At 47.3% G+C, this 20,917-nt stretch overlaps 1 protein-coding gene across 1 annotated transcript in view; it reads left to right on the forward strand.

Annotated features, from left to right (window-relative positions):
* The window catches only part of LOC119167338 (uncharacterized), a 111,042-nt gene extending 101,037 nt beyond the window's left edge, over window positions 1-10,005 (forward strand). The window contains exons 4-5 of the mRNA XM_037418803.2: window positions 5,232-5,330; window positions 9,767-10,005. Coding sequence (XP_037274700.1) covers window positions 5,232-5,330; window positions 9,767-9,903 — 236 coding nt within the window. The 3' untranslated portion in view covers window positions 9,904-10,005. The remainder of the gene's footprint in view (window positions 1-5,231; window positions 5,331-9,766) is intronic.
* Window positions 10,006-20,917: the final 10,912 nt, after the last annotated feature.

A 20,917-nucleotide genomic window follows, 5' to 3' on the forward strand; every position in this document is an offset into this window, starting at 1 on the left:
AGTTTTGTTTCTTGTGAGGTGTTGCCCTTCTTCCATAAATTCTAAAGTTGTTCATCAGCTAATAATCAAGTGAGTAAACTTGGAATAATGTCACGGGGTCAGTGACTTCTGTATAAACGCAATTGCTGAGGAACAACCTCAGACGAGAACCACAATGGCTGATTGGCACACTCGCGCGCCTGTCAGCTGATTCTGTCCTTCATCTTCCTTTACTTCATAACAGGACCCCCGGGCGTTGGAGCGCCGGATCGGCGCGAATCTGAAGAAGTGCGACAGAAGTAGGGTTTCATGCGCGAAACATAAACAATATCAGCAAGTGACAAACTTGGTGACGTATTGGAGTGAAATGGAGCTATCTCGTAGTTGACGTCGCTAACTTGACGTAAGACTAAGTAGGGTACTGCGTATCAAGTCAAAACTTTTTCGGAGAGACCTACAAGGCGACACGATGACGAGAGGAGCTCGTGGTCACCTGAGGCAAACGTTATATTACGATGCCGGTGGTCGTAGCGGCCTTTTTGCATACCCTGTGACCTGGTGAGACGAGACTGGGCAACTTGACGAGCCATGTGAGCCCGATCAATGGCTTCGCAAGCGTACTTGCAAGCAGATGGCTTGAGAGGTAAGGTGGTTTCAAATGACAGTATGGAGTCGCGACCAGACAAAAGATAAGGTGAGAATCCCGACTTGTCATGTCGAGCTGAATTATCTGCGAAAGTCGCATTCGCCAACGTGGTGTCCCAGTCACGATGATCTTCGGAGACGTACGTCAAAAGCATCTCTGTGAGCGTGTGGTTGAGACGTTCAGTGAGGCCATTAGTTTGTGGGTGGTAGGCGGTAGATAGCTTATGCGCTGTGGCACACGATCGAAAGAGGTCGTCGACAACTTTGGACAAGAAAGAGCGGCCGCGGTCCATAAGCAGCTGTCAGGGTGTACCGTGGTGTAAGATGACGTCATGAAGAATCAAATCTGTGACGTCAGGGGCGGAACTGGTTGGCATGGCCTTTGTTATCGCGTAACAGGTCGCATAATCTGTGGCGACGGCGATCCATTTATTTTCCAGTGTCATCGCCGGAAAAGGGCCAAGAAGGTCGAGTCCCACGCGATAAAATGGTTCAGAAGGGACTTCGATTGCGTGAAGATGCCTAGCTGGCAGCAAAAAAGATCTTTTCCAGCGCTGGCAGAGGTCGCAAGTGGCTACATATTGACGCACGGTAAGGTACAGTCCTGGCCAGAAGAACCAACGTAGCACGCGGTCGTATGTGCGGAAAACACCTAGGTGTCCCGCTGTTTGTGCGTCTTGAAGTTGTTCAAGTATGGCAGGCGGTAGATTACGGGGAATGACAAGCAGAAGCTCAGGGCCTTCAGTGCTGACGTTGCGGCGGTAGAGGATGCCGTCATTTAGCACGAACATACGGGATTCGGCATCATGGCTGTCAGACTGGATGGCGTCGATGATAGTGCGCACTGACTCATCCCGTCGTTGTTCAATGCGCATATCGCTGATATCAGTAAACGCTATCACGCTGCTCTACAGGTCCGTCGCAACGGATTCAGCAGGGTCCACCAGATGACGAGAAAGACAGTCTGCGTCCTTGTGCAAATGGCCAGACTTGTAGCTGACGCTAAACGAAAAGTCCTGAAGCCTCAAAGTCCAGCGACCCAGACGTCAAGTCGGATCCTTCAGAGAAGTCAGCCAGCAGAGGGCGTGGCAGTCCGTAAAAACGGAAAACATGCGAGCATATAAATATGGCTGGAACTTGGCGACTGCCCAAACTAAGGCTAAACACTCTCTCTCAGTGATGAAATAATTCCTCTCAGGAGGAGAAAGCAGGCGACTGGCGTAAGCTATCACGCACTGTCTGCCGTGGTGCCACTGAGCGAGAACTGCGCCAAGACCGTGGCCACTGGCGTTGGTGCAAACTTCTGTGGCAGCAGAAGGATTAAAGTGGGCAAGTAGGGGGGACGTAGTTAAGCAGCCGGTGAGAGCGGTGAACACATGAGCTTGCTCAGGGCCCCATGAGAATGTAATATCCTTCTTCAGCAGATCTGTGAGTGGCTTGGCAACGTCGGCGAAGTTTTTCACAAAACGACAAAAGTAGTAACATAAGCCAAAGAATCTCCAGACGTCAGATGAAGAACAGGGCACCGGAAAGCTACGGATGGCGCTGATCTTTGCAGAATCTGGTTGGACGCCATCGGCGTTTACAAGATGGTCCAGAATGGTAATCTGACAGTGGCAAAGTGGGACGACAGCGGCGATGGGACGACGCCTTGAGCGTCGGCTGGACAGTTTATTTGTAGCCCAGCTGTTCTGAAGACTGTGAGAATTGCAGTGAGACGAGTCAGGTGGCTATCGAAAGTAGATAAAAAGACTATCACATCGTTTAGGTAGCAGAGACAATAGAAAACTTATAACCACGCAAGAGAGAGTCTATCAATCATTCGAATGTGGCAGGGGCGTTACATAGTCCAAAAGCCATCACCTTAAACTGGTATAAATTATCCGGTATAATGAAGGCCGTCTTGTCGTGGTCCATCTCATCGACAGAAATCTGCCAGTAGCCGGACCTAGAAGCAATAGACGAGAAGTACGTAGCGCCGTGCAGGCAGTCCAACGCGTCATCGATGCGTGGTAGCGGGTATACGTCTTTTTGCGTGATCTTGTTAAGGTGGCGATAGTCAACGCAGAAGCGCTAGTTACCGTCTTTTTTTTCACAAGGACAACAGGGGAAGCCCAAGGACTACTTAATGGTTCTGTGACACCTTTGTTGAGCATTTTGTCAACTTCCGCTTGGATAACTCCGTGCTCGGTGTGAAAGACACAATAGGAGCGTCGGCAAATGGGACTGGCGTCACCAGTGTTTAAACGGTGCTCAACGGTAGATGTTTGCCGCAGAGGTCTGTCGTCGAAATCAAAAATGTCGGTATACGACGCGAGAAGGCGATAGATGTCGTTGGCTTGCGCAGGATTGAGGTCGGGTGCAATCATCTTCGAGAAATGACTCGGCAGAGAACAGATGCTGTTAGCTACAGGAGACTCAAGTAAATCATTCTTAGTGGTGAGAGCCACTATTTCGAATTCGTCAGCATAGGATACGCTAGCCAAGAACATGCCACGAGGAAGCACTTGGTAGTAAATACTGAAGTTGAGAAGTGGGAGCGAGGTACAGTTGTCAGTGACAGCCACAAGCGTTTGGGGAATGGCGATGTTGCGCTCTAAGAGGACGTCGGCGAGAGGAAGGAGAACATATTGATCATCAGGAACCTGTGGCACTGGGGTCAAAATGACGTAGGTGGCTGCCTGAGTTGACAGTGCACATCCTGAAAAGAGCACAGGCGCGGCGGGGCTGTGTGGCGTTCAGCGACAATCCGAGGCAGTTCTAGCTGAAGGACGCCGGTAGCACAATCGATAAGAGCAGAGTGATTCGACAAGAAGTCCTGGCCTAGGATAACGTGATAAGGGCAGTGGTCAATCACGGCTAAAATGACAGAAGCAGTGTGGTTCTTTATACTGAAGTGGACAGCGCAGAAACCGAGAACCGTCGGCATGCCGCCATCGGACACACGGAGCCTTTGTGCAGTCGCTGGTGTCAGAACTTTTTTTAAACGTGTACGTAGGCTTGAACTCATGACCGAAATGCTCGCGCCGGTGTCTACAAGTACTTGTATAGGTGCGTCATCTACGTCAACGTCTATTACACTTCGTCTGGTAGGAGCGCAGAGAGGATTTGCTGCGGAAGTCGTCAATGCAGCATCACCTCCGGGGGCTGCGTTTCTCAGTTTTCCGAGACAATGCGGCCGGAAGCCACGGGGGACGAGAAGCGCCGTGGCTGCGGCGAACGGGGCGATGGACGACGTATTTGCGGCGAACAAGACTGCTACCCACGTGGTGAAGGCGAGCGGCTGTACCATGTGTTCCGAGAATGGTCAATGGCATGAGACTCTTCGGCATATGAAAATGTGTGGAGGTACCGTGGAAACGGGTAATATTGATCGTTGTTCGAGATGCCGAGGACCATATATTGCGGCAGTAACAAGCAATATGTCCACCGTGTTGGCACTTGAAACATATAGGGTGGTCATCTGCAGTTCGCCACTCAGCCGGGTTTAGAGTACGTGGAAAAAACCGTCGGTCAGAGGAGGGCATCGCGAAAGGGCGTTCGCGGACTCTGTGGGTGGTGACATGGCACACAGAACGCACTCCGATGTTTTCAAGCTCCTGGCGCACGATGGCTTGAACAAGAGGAACAGTAACAGGAGTGGTATCGGTACTGCGCGAATCGAACGCCGAGGCGCCATTGCTTCAATTTCACGACGAACCATGCGTGTCAGGTCTTCCGGCAGCGACGGTCGTTGTGGTGCGGACTGGTGCTCGCAAGTCGATGTTGAAGCAGTGTTTGGAAGTCGGGCGAATGTTTGCAGAATGCAGCGACGTTTTACTTGCTCAAACTGGTAACACTCTTTGATGATCGCGTCCACGGTGGAACAGTTCTTGCACAGCAGGAGATTGAACGCGTCGCCGGCAATTCCTTTCAAATAATGCCCTACCTTGTCCACTGTCATGTCGCTTTAGGCCTTTCGGCAGAGGGCCAGCACGTCTTAAATGTATGCGAGGTATGATTCCGTTGGGGATCGGGCACGGCAGGCCAATGAATTTTTGGCGGCAATCTTACAACTGGCGGTTTCGCCAAACACCTCTCGCATCTTTTCTTTGCATTGGTCCCAGCTTGTGAGTTCTTCGTTGTTTTCGTACCACACATTCGTCGTGCCTCTCAAGTGAAGCAGCACATTAGCCAACTGAAGTGTGGGATCCCATCTGTTCGGCACACTCACTCGTTCGAACATGGCCAACTAATCGTCCAAGTCGACGCCATCGGTCCCGCAAAATGTACCGGGATCCTTGAGTGGCGTCAAAACGTATGGTTGCGACGCCGTGTTCGTCGGAGATGCTGACGTTGACGCGGAGGGCTCAACATTGGCCATGGATGGAAAACCGATGCGGTGTCCGCTGCGGAGCTCCGTTGCCTGATCGTTACCCAGCACCTCCACCAATATGTTACGGGGTCAGTGACTTCTGTATAAACGCAATTAGAGAGTAACAACCTCAAGCGAGAATCACAATGGCTGATCGGCACACTCGCGCGCCTGTCAGCTGATTATTTCCTTCATCTCCTTTCACTTCGTAACAATAGTTTACACATCAAGAATCTGTTCTCTTCTTTTCCAGCACGCTCTACAATGAATACATCACTTGAAACACTGCTCTATTCATTCCAAAACTACACCTGTGGCATCTTCTATGTAATACTGCTACCTGGCGGTCAAGGTATGAAATCAAAACAATGTTTCTTAAAATTCAAAACTTGCTTCAACAAACACGTTAATGCATTGACAAACGCGTTCGGCGAACGTGTTACTACACGCACACAGATACGCTTTCTACAAATACGAATGAGCGAAAGTAGTTACATGTTTTTAGGGTGACATCTCTTATAACGTGCAGAATTAGGTTGCTGTCATAAATATCTGTGGCTTACAAAACTTTCTTAATTCATTGATGTGTGTGTTGCCCTAGCTTGCCTCCTTATTGCGTCATTATATGATAACTTTTAGCTACACTTCTCCATCCTAGTAGTATGTAAAGCAGAGCGCGTGTTAAAACGTCAAATATGCAATTCATCACTTCCATACTTTTTCGCACATATCGAGAGCTTCAGAGTGAAATTAAGATGAAATGAAGCTACATTTACTTCGGAGAGAAGAAAAGGGTTCAGCAATGGCGCAGGTCCCGGCGAACATGTTGCATTCTCGTATTCAAGAAAGAAAAACTCCCATGCATTTCCCCGAGGGTGAACATAGTTAAGTGCGAATGCACGGGGTGATGCTATGAGGGGTATTTATTAATTCGCACTATTATATTTATAATTCACACTATGGTGCCTTTATGGTGTATTGGTTCCTGGGAATCGCAATTTGATCACACGGGGGAGTTTACGTTAACTCACTGGCGAACGCCAACGGATTTTAACTTTACTCCACCTCAAAGCATCACCCCAAGCATTCGCACTTAACCATGTTCACCCTCGGGGAAATGCTTGCGAGTTTTATTACTGATGATGATGATTGAAGTGTAATTAATGAATTTAAGTGTTGTTTGTCATGAAGCATTTGTACACAGATACATTATATACGAAGTGTTATTTATTTACACTTCACGATTTTCGTACGATGCATTAAATGCACACATCGCGAGCGCGTCACACACACACACACACACACACACAAACTAAACTACAGATTAGCACGTATTCGAGTTATCGTTGTAGCTCACGGTTAGTACCAGCGCTTTGTGATCCGAGAAATGTACGGTGAGCGGATCCGGCAAGACGGAGCGGACCGTACAGTTCCTACTGAACGCCAAGTCTATGAAGCCACCGTTGATAGTGGTCGGAAACTCGAGAGACAGAACGCACCGAAGGGAGCCAGCCGCGGGTCTTGCGCATCCATGTCGTCGCATTGGTGTTTGCCCGACCGTCTTCCGAACTCGTTCCAAAGAACCCGCAACGCGTTCAACCTGTTGGTCTCCTTCCTCACGCCGGAAATGCAGCTCAGGTTGTTATCGAACCACAGCCGGTCACACACGGCGCAGCTGTGACCGAAGCTGCGATCCACAAAGTCGCGTTTGAAACGCGCGTCCAGACAAGCAAAGTCCAGGGCTCGCACCCTCTCTCGCGCGGCACGTTCACTGGCTCGAACGGCTTCGGGAACGTCCACTCGCCGTTGGCGTTTGCGAGCGGCGTCTTGACGCTGGCCTTCATCGCCCTTCTCCGCCTGACGCTTGCGTTGTCGTTCCGCTTCTTGGGCCGCGTTCGCGGCTCGATGCTGACGCCTCATCTCGGCCTCGCGAGCGCGCACTTCATCATCCGCTGCACGCTTCGCCCGCTTGTCCTCGGCCTCGCGAGCGCGAAGTTCGGCATCCTCTGCACGCTTCGCTCGCTTGCACTCGGCTTCGCGAGCACGCAGTTCGGCATCCGCTGAACGCTTCGCTCGCTTACTTTCGGTCTCACAAGCCCTTCGCAGCGCCGCCTCGTCTTCCAACGTCGGCGAAACCACCGTGGTACCGTCACCTCCAACGACGGGTGCAGTGCTGGCATTCGGTTTTACTGCATTCGTTGTTGATGGTAGCGTTGCCTCCGGGACATCCATCGCACGACCCGCTCTCGACGGGAGACTGAGAGAGAAGGCGGGCGCGCGAGAGAAAGGGGTGCGCGCGCAGCTGCAGCGATCGAGGAGGGCAGAGGAGCGAGCGAAGGGGGAGGGTGACGCGCGCAGCGGCGTTAAAGATATAAGGCACGTTACTGACACCGATTTCAGCGTCGCGTCCGTGGCTTATTCGGTAGAGCGTCGCGCTGCGGCCCGCCAACTCCTCTTTCTTTTAAAGGTAGAGAGAAGACTGCGGACGCCACCGACGGCGGTGGATGGTTCGGGGTCGCTTATAAAGTGTATTCACACTAAAAAAAAAACTAAAGGGCGAGACAGATGCTTCAAACGATACAAAAGAGCCGCACAAAGGAGTCCATAGAAGCAATGTTTTGTAAAGGTAGCAGCTGGTTTCCGTGGCAGCGTGTGCGTGCGAGATTTTCACCAAGAAGAAAACGCGGCAACGTGTTCCAATGTATTTCGGAAAAATTATTTTCTGAAATAATATGACGCATAGTTCGTGAATTTGAGCTCATGCAAAACTGAGCGCAAAGCAATTTCATGTCATGGATTCGACTTTCAGGTCATCCTAATTAGCGACACCATATTCTGGTTTTCTTTAACATCGATTCATGCGCACTTTAGAGACGCCATTCGCGTGAAATAAATCAGGTCACTAGAGTCTAGGTTGATACGGGGCTGAAACACTCTCATGTGCAAATAACAAACAAACAAGGTGCATCTAAAGCCACCTGGCATGACACCATAGTTAAAGAGTATGTGAAACAATTCACACACACACACACACACAGAAAGAGAGAGAGAGAGAAACGCTGTTTTGCGTCGAGCGGGCAACAATGCTGCAAATAAAAACAATTTCGATGTTTTTATGGAAGATGGTTAACAGTTATTTTTATCCAATCTTACGTTAGCTTACAAAACTCTGGCACAATGCAGCGCAGCCGCATTAGGAAACTAAGCGTTTTTTGTGCTATCTGTCACCTCAAAGTGAAGTAAGTGCTGCGGGCATGACAGGGATACGGACACTGGCCGTGAAGCCCACCAATGTAAAAGACGTTGTCACCGTCGGCTTGACATCGTAGGCAAGATCACGCGGTCACAGCGGCTGCCTCGTCTGCTTCGGTAGCGCCAGAACAAGTTCAACACAATATTTTAGGATGTCACCTCCGCTAGAATTCTGACTGAGTGGGCAAGTTTTCATGCTCCAGATGAGCGCTAGAAAACACTTCAGGGAACTACATCACATTGTTGCTGTATTTATTGGCGTCTTGCGCTCTAGGCCTGTCTCAGTATCGCCTTGAAAAACGTAGAGTGCTCAACTATCATGTCTATAACGACGGAGCGTCGTGCTCAGAACAGCGCGAGCGACAACTGCAGTCGCAAATACACCACATCTGAGAATGGGCGTTGTCAATGATGAGCCCGCACTTCAGTTTCTACCCTTCACTATCACCGTGGTCGCGATGACTGCTTTGGACGTCGAAGCGCTGTCAACAATATAGAATTTAAAGGAATAAGCGAAACCAGCATCATTCCGGATAGGCGCCTTTTTTACTCAAAGCTTATTTTCGCTTCGTGATATAGCATCAGCGCAAGATGGGTTCACTTCATTTTCTATTGCTTGCTTTTTTTTCGCTAAATCATTCAGAGCACTTTCGGCGGCCAAAGCATTGGTTGTTGCATCCGCGGTGATAAACAGAGATCAGTATTGCAAGGCAGGCACATCACTGGTGCCGCGTATGCTCAGATGGGGAGTATTTGCGACTGCAGATGTCGCTTGTGCTGTTCGGCGTGTGACGCTTCGTCGTTATAGACATGAAATTTCAGCACTGTACGTAACGAAGCATGGAGCCCATCTCCAGATGAGTCCGCAAGGCAACAGGCAGCAGCGGCGCTGGTGTATCTTTCTTTCTCTATCTTCGATTTCTGTATCTATATACCTGTACTTGTTGCTTCATCGTTTCAACTTTCTCTCTTGCTCTCACTTCATTTCATTTTTTTGAATATATCTTTCGATACTTTACCTTGCGTATCTCGTGATCTCTGTTACTCTGTTTCTCTCGCCGTTTCCCATTATGCCGTTTACCGATGAACAATGTACGCAAAGCGTCCACAAACGGTGAAACCACAGTGTAAGCACGGCGCTGAGTAATAGCGGCCCGCGCCGCTCTTCAAAGCGTGCTAAAAGAGCGAGCATTTGTTATAAAAGAACGCTGTCATAACTTGTCTACATATTGTGCCTTCATGATATATATATCCTCAACTATAGTTGAGGATACAAAATCTATTTGTGAAACGCAAACATTCATTCGTGCGTGAATAAATTATGTTTAACTGTATATGTACTTATTGTTGCAGCCCACCTAGTCGTGGTGCTTTCAGAGAATCCATAAGTCTCCTGGCTAATGCCACTATCTATAGGATCAGGACGATTTTTCGCTCGAAGCTTTGTGGTCCTTTTGGCAAAAACTTCGAACAAGCCTTAAAAGGAGATTGAATGTTTTTTATATATTTTGACGCATCTTTCTTTTTCATTTTCAGGGCCCTACTATGATATGCGTGTGAAGCAGTCAACGATTCAGTCTCCAAACCTAGGTTGCGTCATTCAATATCAACGTGTGGCGGCAGGAGACCCCATTACAACGACATATAATCGTTCTTGTCAGGGCACACGCTAACAGCACAAAATTTACAAGCTGTGTCATATAACTGGAATTTAACGTTAAAGGAAAGTACGTCACCGCAATCGAATAAAGTCAACAACTAGTGGTTTGTCATTATGCAGGGTTTGTTGTGTCTTTATAGAGTGTTACTAGTTAACTATAATCAATAAAGCTAAGTTTTTGTAGTTACTTTAGCACCAAGAGCCTTTTGTTACATGGTAGACGGCGCTCCCAAAAAGCTGATTCCACTTTTCTGGTAAAGCACATGCTAACTGTTGTTCCCTTCCAGGCATTTTGAAAAAAGACACCAAACAATTATAAATAAAACCAAGTAAGAGCGCCAAGCGCTACCAATATGGAGGGCTCTGAAACGCCTTTGAGAGAGAGAGAGAGAGAGAGAGAGAGAGAGAGAGAGAATAAAATGAGGGAAAGGCAGGGAGGTTAACCAGAAACGCCTTTGAGACGTGCCGAAATGAGCAGCCACGTGTTCAGAGACTCGCTTCTCAGTGCGTCAGCGTTTTCAACGGCTGCATACGGCGATGAAATGCCATCGCCTATGGTACGTAAAAGCCTGACAAATGCTTTGCACACCAGCATTTTCGCTCAAAATAAATAGACGTTATGGATGCGATGGAACGATGAAACAAGGATATCATGCCTATTTAAAGAATGGCCCGTAGATTGCGACTGCTGCTAAGGTCTAGAGCTTTGCAGGTTCGCGGTACATCACAATCAGAATGGTGTTTATGGTGTAGCAAAAAAGTCACATTGTGGCAGATTTGTGTTGGCCTATTTAGAAATGTGTGGGATAGAGTGTAGTAAAACCCCTTGTGTGATTGTCAAAAATGCATTCAAAGACATTGCCAGTAAACGCGAGGCCTGCGGCAAACGTTTACACCAGGAGTAGCGTATAAATCAAGGCTAAAAATACTACCTGGCAGGCAGCGCAGAGCAGTCATTGTGAATGATGAATTAAGACTGGCCTCTCGGCTTGCTCAAACAGAAGCTATGTGCGAGCTTTGTCACGTATGGCGGCCAGTGCGAGAGTGTGGCCTGTGATACCGAAAGGATGTTTACCAGTATACGTGAGCAGAGTTTTCGTGGGGCGCACTTAAAAGTGCGCCAGACTTCAAGAAAAAGTAGCCAACATAGTGACATCCTTTCATATTATTGCCTAATTTAGACAAAGTGAACAGGAGTGGTATAATTGGCAAAGGCGTTACTTTTGCTGAATGAATAAAAACATTTTGAATATTCAAAACAAGAAGATTGAATGTAGCTGCAAAATAGCCAAGACGACAAATAGAAACTTTTGTCGCTAACAAATAAAAAAGTAGTCAGTTTGGCGCAAAGTAGCCACATACGGCCTCCCTTTATGCGTGTCCTGCATCTGGTATCGCAAGAGCTGCGTGAGTAACTGGCATCAGTGTACATAACAACAATGAAACATAATATATCTAAGGCACGAGTAAAAAAATTAACTACAAATGAGTTAGCCTATTATCAGTCACGACGTCCCATTATTTCCATCTGTTACTGCGCAGCTATAGCCTTTCACTAATGCAATCGAAGCACAGCAAGCCTTTCACTAATGATATCGGATATTTGCAGCTTAAAAATATTTCTCTTATGTGTATTTTTCAAACACCGTCACCAAAATAATTCGCCTAAACAGAAGTTATTGTCAGAACTTCCATATATAATGTCACGTCTAGGTCATCAGTATAGAGTTTTTATTCCACTCTGCCACACTAACGTTTTTTTTTTCAGACTCATTTCTACCAAACAGCAAAAACCAGTGCCAAGTATAACTACCTTTTCTTCGCATTGAGGAGACGTGAAGGCTCCACTAACCTTTTATTTTTTCAGGGTGTAATAAATTAGTTATGATTGAACATGCATTCTTATTCATTTTTTGCGCGCCGTATATGTTTGAATTTCACTGCGAATGTCCGTTATAGGGGATAAGCTCCTTAGGATGTGTGTCATTCCCTTCTCTGTAGTAGTAGTAGTAGTAGTAGTAGTAGCATGTGGCCACTTCTAGTTAGCTTTAATAATTGCTGTAGCAAATGGCGTTGTGTGTAGGTGTCCTTGGAAATAACATCACTAGATTGCGTTAGTGGTTTTCCTATACTTGATTATTTCGTAGAGTTGAAGTGCGGACGGATGGACGGGCGGACGGACAGATGGACGGATGGACGGACGGACAGACAGACAGACAGACAGACAGACAGACAGACAGACAGACAGGCAGACAGGCAGGCAGGCAGGCAGACAGGCAGGCAGGCAGGCAGACAGACAGACAGACAGACAGACAGACAGACAGACAGACAGACAGACAGACAGACAGACAAATGGACGGACGGATGGATGGATGGACAGATGCTCGCCCCAGTTATCATCACTCACTCTTTGAATAAGCTGGATTTTTTTTTATTATTCGCACCCCTCAGATACCCCTGTATGCGCCCAAACCATAACAATAAATAAATAACTAAATAAATAAGTAAATGTGTACGTAAAAATACCTTGTATGCTACTAATATTAATTAACATGCACACCACATTGACAAGGTAATGTAATACGCGCTTTTTATTGAGTGACGTATTTCTTCAATCTCAATGAATATTATTGGCAGCAAGTTCATCTACAGCCTATCAAACGTACTGAATTTACCGAAGCCATGATTCATACTACGCTTTTTTCAGTATTATTTTAATCACCGGGGTCAAAAACACAAGCATTCGATTAGCACTATCACCAACGCTCGGCTGGCTTGGTTTTCTCAAATATTCTCAGATTGCTCGCATCGCTGAGCTGGTGGTCGCCGGCACCTTTTACCGGTGCTCTGCGTGGTATTCCCGTATTTATTTGTCTAGTCATCGTAGGAAACCATCACCAATACAACACTTTTTTTGCTGGTGCACAGTCCGCTATTTCGCTGTCACCCGAATGCCTTAGCTGGAAGTTCTTAGAATATTCTTTCCCATTTCATTTGTTAATTTTCGTTTTATGAATCCTAACAAAATGTAAAGGTTATAGGTCACCTAAAGCGGCAAAACAAAACACTTCTGCCCATCATGACAAACAGCTCAGACCAACCTACCCTGCCCAGTCCGGTTGCGGCCCCCTAATCCCTCAGATGGGGACCCAAAGGCATCCAGTCATGTAGACAAGACCAACGAGGAAGGCAGGTTTACCAACTTTGAGTGGGTGAGTGCTCATGTTAGAGGTGTCACAGTCACAGAAATTTTATGCCGATCCATTGTCGGCGAAGGATCTAAGAGCTGTCCTATTAAGCGGCTAAAATAAATCCTAATGTCATCTTGATTTAGTAAACTGGTGGAGCTTCATAAAAAAGGACAAAGCCTTTGTGATACCAACAAATACATTGTAACAGCGAGCTGTGATAAGATGGTTTTATTTACAGGAGGTGAACGACAGTCGTTTGCGGCAGCACACTGCGATCGTTCCAAGACTCTTCGTCTTCCTCTGCTTCTCCTCTCTACCTTTTACTAGTCTGTTACATTCCCCCGCAAGCAGACGAAGCCCGTAGGGCGAGTTATGATACACAAGCAGGGTAGAAAGGTTTTAGGCGAGCAACGTGAGTAAGCTGCGTTCTGCTCGATCGTCGACCATTGGACAAAAGACGAGCTATTACGTAAGTGAGCTGGCTTAGACGCTCCAAAACTATAAATGGGCCTGAATATCCTGACAGAAGCTTTTGACGCAATCTACGCTTGCGTTGCGGTGTCCAAAGTAACACCAAGTCACCTTTTTTGAATAAAACCGGTTCGTAACGGTCGTCGTATCGTTCCTTCGAGCGACGTTGAGAGGCCAGAGTACGAAGACGAGCGATTCGACAGGCTTCTTCCGCGAGGCACAGGGAGTTTGATATAGAGTCGTCATTGTGTAGAATGAAGGGTAAGAAAGTGTCTAGAGGGCTTAGTGGCAACCTGGCGTACAACAGATAAAATGGCCTGAAGTTCGTTCTTTCATGTTTTGCCGTGTTGTACGCATACGTGATAAAAGGCAGCACTTCATCCCAGTTTTGGGATTGGAAGAAACGTACATGGCAAGCATGTTGGTCAGCGTTTTGTTTGTCCGTTGAACGATGATGATGATGACATGTGGGGTTTAACGTCCCAAAACCACTATATGATTATGAGAGACGCCGTAGTGGAGGGCTCCGGAAATTTAGACCACCTGGGGTTCTTTAACGTGCACCCAAATCTGAGCACACGGGCCTACAACATTTCCGCCTCCATCGGAAATGCAGCCGCCGCAGCCGGGATTCGAACTCGCGCCCTGCGGGTCAGCAGCGGAGTACCTTAGCCACTAGACCACCGCGGCGGGGCTGTCCGTTGAACGAGGTCATTCGTCTGCGGGTGTTACGGTTTGGAATGGTGGAAATGTGTCATGCACATGCGTAGTAATTCTTTAACGGCATTGGCAATGAACTGGCGGCCACGGTCGCTGATAATAACACGCGGTGCGCCATGGCGAAGGACCACGGAGTGAAGCAAGAAGTCCACCACGTATGCAGCGGTAGAAGAGGGAATAGCTGCGGTTTCGGCATACCGCATAAGATGATCTACGCAAACGATTATGCAACGCTTCTTATTGTTAGATAACGGAAATGGACCCACAATGTCAATTCCTACTTGTGCAAAAGGTGTGCTGGGTGGTGTTAACGGCTGAAAGGACCTGGTGTAGCGGTGGCCGGGCGCTTGTGACGTTGGCACGTCTCGCAGCTAGCGACGTAACGCTACGTCGTTTCGTACATCTTGGGCCAGTAAAAGCGTTCCTGCGTGCGGTTCAGCGTTCGTATGAAGCCGAAGTGACCGGACGTCGCATCGTCATGCATGGCACGTAGAACATCGGAGCGAAGGCTCTCGGGGACAACTTGAAGAAAACGTGCTCCAGGTCTGGAGTAGTTAGTTTTATAGAGCAACTTGTCTCGGACAGTAAAGCGACCGCTGTGTTGGGAGGCACGTGCGGTGGCAAAAAGAGAATCCAAGTTGAGATCGTTGCGTTGTTCTCTCTGGAAATCAGCCGCGTTGGGGAACGTGCTTGTAACAGCAGCGAGGCAGTCGTCAAAATTCTCAGCATCGCAGTCAGTAGTCGCAAGAGGAATCCGGGAGAGGCAGTCTGCGTCAGTGTGACGACGGCCACTCTTGTACGACACCGTAAAGTCGTATTCCTGAAGTCGCAGCGCCCAACGTGCGAGGCGGCCAGAGGGGTCACACAAACCGACCAGCCAGCATAATGAATGGTGATCGGTAACTATCTTAAATGGCCTCCCGTAAAGATAACAACGAAACTTCTGTACGGCGAAAACAGCTGCCAGACATTCCTGTTCCGTAACTGTGTAATTGCGTTCAGATTTGCTCAGGCAACGGCTGGCATATGCCACGACATGCTCTGCGCCGTTGTGACGTTCTACAAGCACCGCGCCTACACCGATACCACTAGCGTCCGTGTGAACCTCAGTCGGGCAAGATGTATCGATGTGATGCAACAGTGGTGCTGACGTTAGTACAAACTTAAGTTGTGAGAATGCGGCGTCACACCCTGGTGTCCAGTTGGAGGTTGCATCCTGTCGCAAGACGTTTGTCAGCGAATACACGATCTCCACAAATCGTAGAACGAAACGACAAAAATATGAGCATAAGCCGACCAATGAGGAAGGTTCTCGTGCGGACTAAGGTGATTTAAAAGAGCTCACTGCTTCTATCTTGCGAGGATCGGGTCTGACGCCATCCTTGTCGACCAAGTGCCCTAGCACGAGAGTTTGACGTTCGCCAAAGCGACATTTTTTTAGAATTCAGAACCAGCCCAGCTTTTTCGATGCAGTCGAGAACAAGACTGAGACGGTTGTTATGTTCCTCAAACGTACGGCAAAAGATCACAACATCATCAAGGTAGCACATGCATATCTCTCATTTTAGACCACGTAATACTGTGTCCATAAATCTTTCAAATGTGGCTGGAGCATTGCAAAGGCCAAAAGGCATGACATTAAATTCAAATAAGCCATCCGAAGTTATGAAAGCAGTCTTTTCTTCGTCGCCGGGTTCCATAGGTATTTGCCAATAACCTGACCGCAAATCAAGCGTTGAAAAATAGGAAGCAGCATGCAAGCAATCTATGATGTCATATTCGCGGTAAGGGATATACATCTTTCTTCGTCACAGTGTTTAGACGCCTGTAATCTACGCAGAATCTCCAGGAACCATCCTTTTTTCTGACAAGAATTACTGGGGCTGCCCACGGGCTGGACGACTCTTGCACGACCCCTTTGTTCAGCATGTCCATTACTTGTTCAGCGATAACTTTGCGCTCAGAGGATGACACTCGGTAGAGCTTTTGGCGAATGGGGTGTGCAGAGCCAGTGTCTATTCTGTGACGAGCGCGGGACGAGGGTAACTGAAGGGGTGCATCTCTATGTTTGAAGTTGAAAGCAGCAACATGCCGGGAAAGGACTTGCACCAGCGCTTGCCGTTCCGTCGTACTGAGAGTCTTGCTGATCATAGCGAGCATTAGATCTTAATTATGGCGAATATCACAAGTAGAGGAAGAGGGGGGGAGGTCCGTAGCTATTGCTGCTTTCGAGTTGCATGAGGATTCATCAAAGAGAGCTATCTTCATCCCGCGAGGAAGCACAATTGGCGTGGCAGAACAGTTCAGCGCCCACATGTTGCTACTCCTTTTGTCATGCACACAACAGAACAAGGCACAAGTATGTCCTTCTTAAAACAGTTCTTGCGTAGAGGCCCCACTGCGAGGTCAACACAAGCATCATCAATCGCTGTGGAAGAGACTCGAACGGGTGTCAGGCAACAAGATGATGCTATCACTTGATCAATCACACTAAGTGTGTTACTGTCTTCACCACGGTCGTCTTCTTCAAAAAGCGACAGTAGAAACAAATTGTTTAGTGATATTTCCCCACTACCACAGTCAACGGAAGCACCGCATTGCTCCAGAAAGTCGATACCAAGAATGACATCGCGCGAACAACGAGATAGAACCAGAAATATGATACAAATACTTTTCCAGCTAATGAAACACTGACAACGCATACACCAAGAGGATTAAGCCACTCGCCACCTACACCACGAAAGGTGATTGTATCGTCCCATGAAAACAAAAACTTTGCGACCTAAGCAGTTTCTGAAGGGGAGGCTCATCACAGACACAGTCGCCCCAGTGTCAACTAACGCCATCGTCGGTATTCCATCAGTCAACACATTCACTTTGTTTTGATCATAACAATAGGCAGAGGTATATCTTGAATAGACCGTCCGGTGACCTCACCTCCATTGACCGCGGATGCTAGTTTCCCAGCGGCGAAGAAGAACGACGCAGAGAAGACGGCGAGCGATGAGAACGGTGATGGTGGTGTCAAACTCCGCTCGGATGCTGGCGAATCACTGCGTCTGGTCTCGCACGGAAAACGGTCCCTTGGAAACAAGTCAGTTGTCCGCAGGTCATATGAAGCACCAGGTCTTGGTGGCGACGACATGGCTGGTGTCCTTCGTGATTGGCGGCGTTTTTGGCGGCAATACCGAGCGATATGTCCAGTGAAACCACAGTTGTAGCACACGGGAGGGTCACGGTTTATACTATATTCAATGGAACGAATCCTGGGCCGCTGCTGTCAGCGAGGAAGTTCGTTATCACGCGAAGAATTGGTTTTCGCCACTCTCTTGAATTCATTGTATTCGTCGTAAGTTACATTTTGGTAATAGGGTGGGTACTCTACTTGACGCACCGGGACGTAATCCGGCTGAGAGCCCTGAGTATAAGAATGTGGCTTTGCTCGTCTTGATCGTGCGTCATAGGCAGGGCCTCTATCGTATAGACGTGGCTGATACTGAGGTGTGGCATCAGAATCCTCAAAGCCATCCACCACTCGGTGCGAGGAGAATTAAGCAACGTTTCGCTCGAACTCTGGTAGCCGGTAGGGGGATGAGTGCTTTGGTGGTTTGCCACTTGCGCGTACAGGCCGAATTCTTCACGTACTATTTGCCGGATTGTTGACGCAAGATCAAGCGCCTTGTTGCTGTCTATACCGGCGATCGTCGTCACATTGGGTAGCCTGCCACACTTCGGCGTGATGAGCCTCGTCTTTAGTTGCTCAAATGTGCGGCAATGACGAATGACATCGGTGACAGATGTCAAGGTGTCTTTCGCGATGAGGAAACTGTAAACATCCTCGGCGATTGCTTTTATAATGTGCCCGAGTTTGTCTTCCTCAGACATTCCGGAGTCAATGGTCCTACATAGCTTTATGACTTCCTCAATGTAGGTCGTGCAAGTTTTACCTGGCACTTGAGCGCGTTGCATTAGCGTCTGTTCAGATCTTTTCCTTATCGTTGTTGGGTCGCCGAAATGCTCTTTGATTTCAGAAACAAATCTGTCCCGCGTCGTTAGCGTTTCCACCCGATTCTTGTACCTCATTAACGCAGTATCCGTCAGAAAGAACGCGACGCACAAAAGCTGATAAGCAACATCCCATTTGTTAGCGGTGCTCACCCATTTGTAATGGATGAGCCAAGCCTCGACGTCTTCATCTGGTCTGCCGGCAAAGGGACGAGCATCTCCCAGTTGTGGAGCCGAACTGGTCGGCGCAGAAGTCGAGAGGGTTCGGTGTTCAATTGCGTTGTGGGACATGTCCAGACCAGATGGATTCGGCAGAAGGCCAGCAATGCGACGGCTCCGTCGAAGAACATGCGGTTCACCCTCCGTCTTCGGGTGTCGATTACCCTGCACCTCCACCACAACTGTGACAGCAAGCTGTGATAAAATGGTTTTATTTACAGGAGGTGAACGATAGTCGTTTGCGGCAGCGCACTGCGATCGTGCCAAGACTCTTCGTCTTCCTCTGCTTCTCTTCTCTACCTTTTACTAGTCTGTTACAATATTATACAAATCAACAGAAATGGGCAACATTTAAGAAAGTTTTAAGCACACTGTCTCTGTATGTGCGGTCGGTACGACATTATGGGGCCTATAACAACGAATTTGCGATTGTAATAAAGTATCTTAAGATACGATTAGCAAAGGCATATCTGATACTATTGTCGTGGTCGTATCTTGTATTTGTATCGCCAGTACATCTTGCCTGAGTATCTTGTATCGTGTCGCAATATTATTCTACAGTATGTTCGCCAAGCCCTGATCGAAGTGCATAACAAAAAACTCTCACTATAACAAATTTTCATGTAAATACATAGCATTACATTTACAGAATTTAATTTGGTGTTACATACTTTCACGAAGTTGCAGACAGTGTTTCTTTAGATTTAATGTAGCTTTCACTGTCGAAAAAGATGAAAATGTGTTAAATGAACTTACCCTCACTGTCTATGAAATCTCAGGTCTCTCAAAACGGATAACGAGAACAAGCTCAGGTAGTATGTGCACTTAGAATGCTGTACTCGAGCATTATTTAGGTGTCTTATCCAGCATAAATTATTGTTCATTTTTCTAAAATATTTAGGTTTTGTTTGTAGAACATTCTTAGAATCTATATTATACACCGACGTAGACAGTGGGGACAAACTTGGTGCTGTAAATTTGCATTATTTCTTTTAAACACAACGTAACGTATACTTATAGCTCTTTCACAGTACAGCGCCACCACGGTGGTCTATAGTGGCTAAGGTACTCGGCTGCTGACCCGCAGGTCGCGGGATTGAATCCCGGCTGCGACGGCTGCATTTCTGATGGAGGCGGAAATGTTGTAGGCCCGTGTGCCCGGATTTGGGTGCACGTCTAAGAACCCCAGGTGGTCGAAATTTTCGAAGCTCTCCACTACGGTGTCTCTCATATTCATATGGTGGTTTTGGGACGTTAAACCCCAGATATCAATCAATCAAACAATCTTTCACAGTATAAGATGCTTAGAAAAGTGACATCCTTATTGAAATTTTAGTGAAGCTCTGCTTATCAAAAGCAAATTGAAGAATGCGGCTACGGAAATCATAACTCCTTTTCTTCTATGCACCGTCATCATAGTGCTTTAGTTTGACTTTTTTCATACTTTGGCAAATAAAGAGGACCCAGACGTCACCAAGTTAAGATCGGGTGGTAGCTTCGGCAAACCATTGTTATCCAGAAACGGGCAACGTAGAATATCCATACACAAAAACAACTACAAATACCAACTCTACCATCAGTTTCACGGTTACAAAATGTGCAAAATATACTGCTGTAGTATTCAGTTCTTTGACGATATAACCTGTTTTAAAAGGAAGGTTGCTCGAAAGTTTGAAGTGGTCACAGATCCGCTGATCCGTCATGCGTTGCTAACCGCACCTCCACCAATATGCTATTTGAAGGCACGCAAGAGAACAAGGCGTATTTACAATATCTTTGAAGCAGGCCTAAGCACAAGACACTATGACGCAAGGCAGCATCACACGAAATTATGTCGTCTGCTTTGAAGCCTCTCTTGTTTCTTTAGTACGAAATATCATGATGGTCTAAATGGTGTGTGATGTAATGAAAACTCACAGTACATCTGTATTACAGAAATAATAATAACTGACATTGTTAGGGCTGTGATGGTGGCTTCATTTGCTGATTACGGCGCCGTAATACGCGGCACACTTGAATAAGAGCCATGGCAGTATTAGTAGCTAAGGGATGTGTTGTTGCGGCACTAGCAATTGCATGGCATTGTGATTGGTTGTCATTGCTGTCACTATTTTTTGTCTTAATTTTTATACAAAACTGACTTCTTATATTATGTCAATCGTGTAACGTATGTTGTGCTGCTGTATTTTATTCAGCACAGCAGCCAGTCCAACGTTACTAATAACGGTGTCTTTTTATTTAGGTAATAAGTATATTTGCCTTCAACGGCAAATTGCTGACAGGAGCCACCGCGTGAGGCTTCCCTGAAGTAATTCTTCTAAACATATTATCTATTAGAGTCAAACACTATACGAAATTGGAAAATCTGCACTCTTAAGGTGCTGTGTAGGATGTGCCGATTTTCCTGCTTCTCAGAATCTT

This window comes from Rhipicephalus microplus, unplaced genomic scaffold (assembly GCF_043290135.1).
Source record: "Rhipicephalus microplus isolate Deutch F79 unplaced genomic scaffold, USDA_Rmic scaffold_42, whole genome shotgun sequence".
NCBI lineage: Eukaryota > Metazoa > Arthropoda > Arachnida > Ixodida > Ixodidae > Rhipicephalus > Rhipicephalus microplus.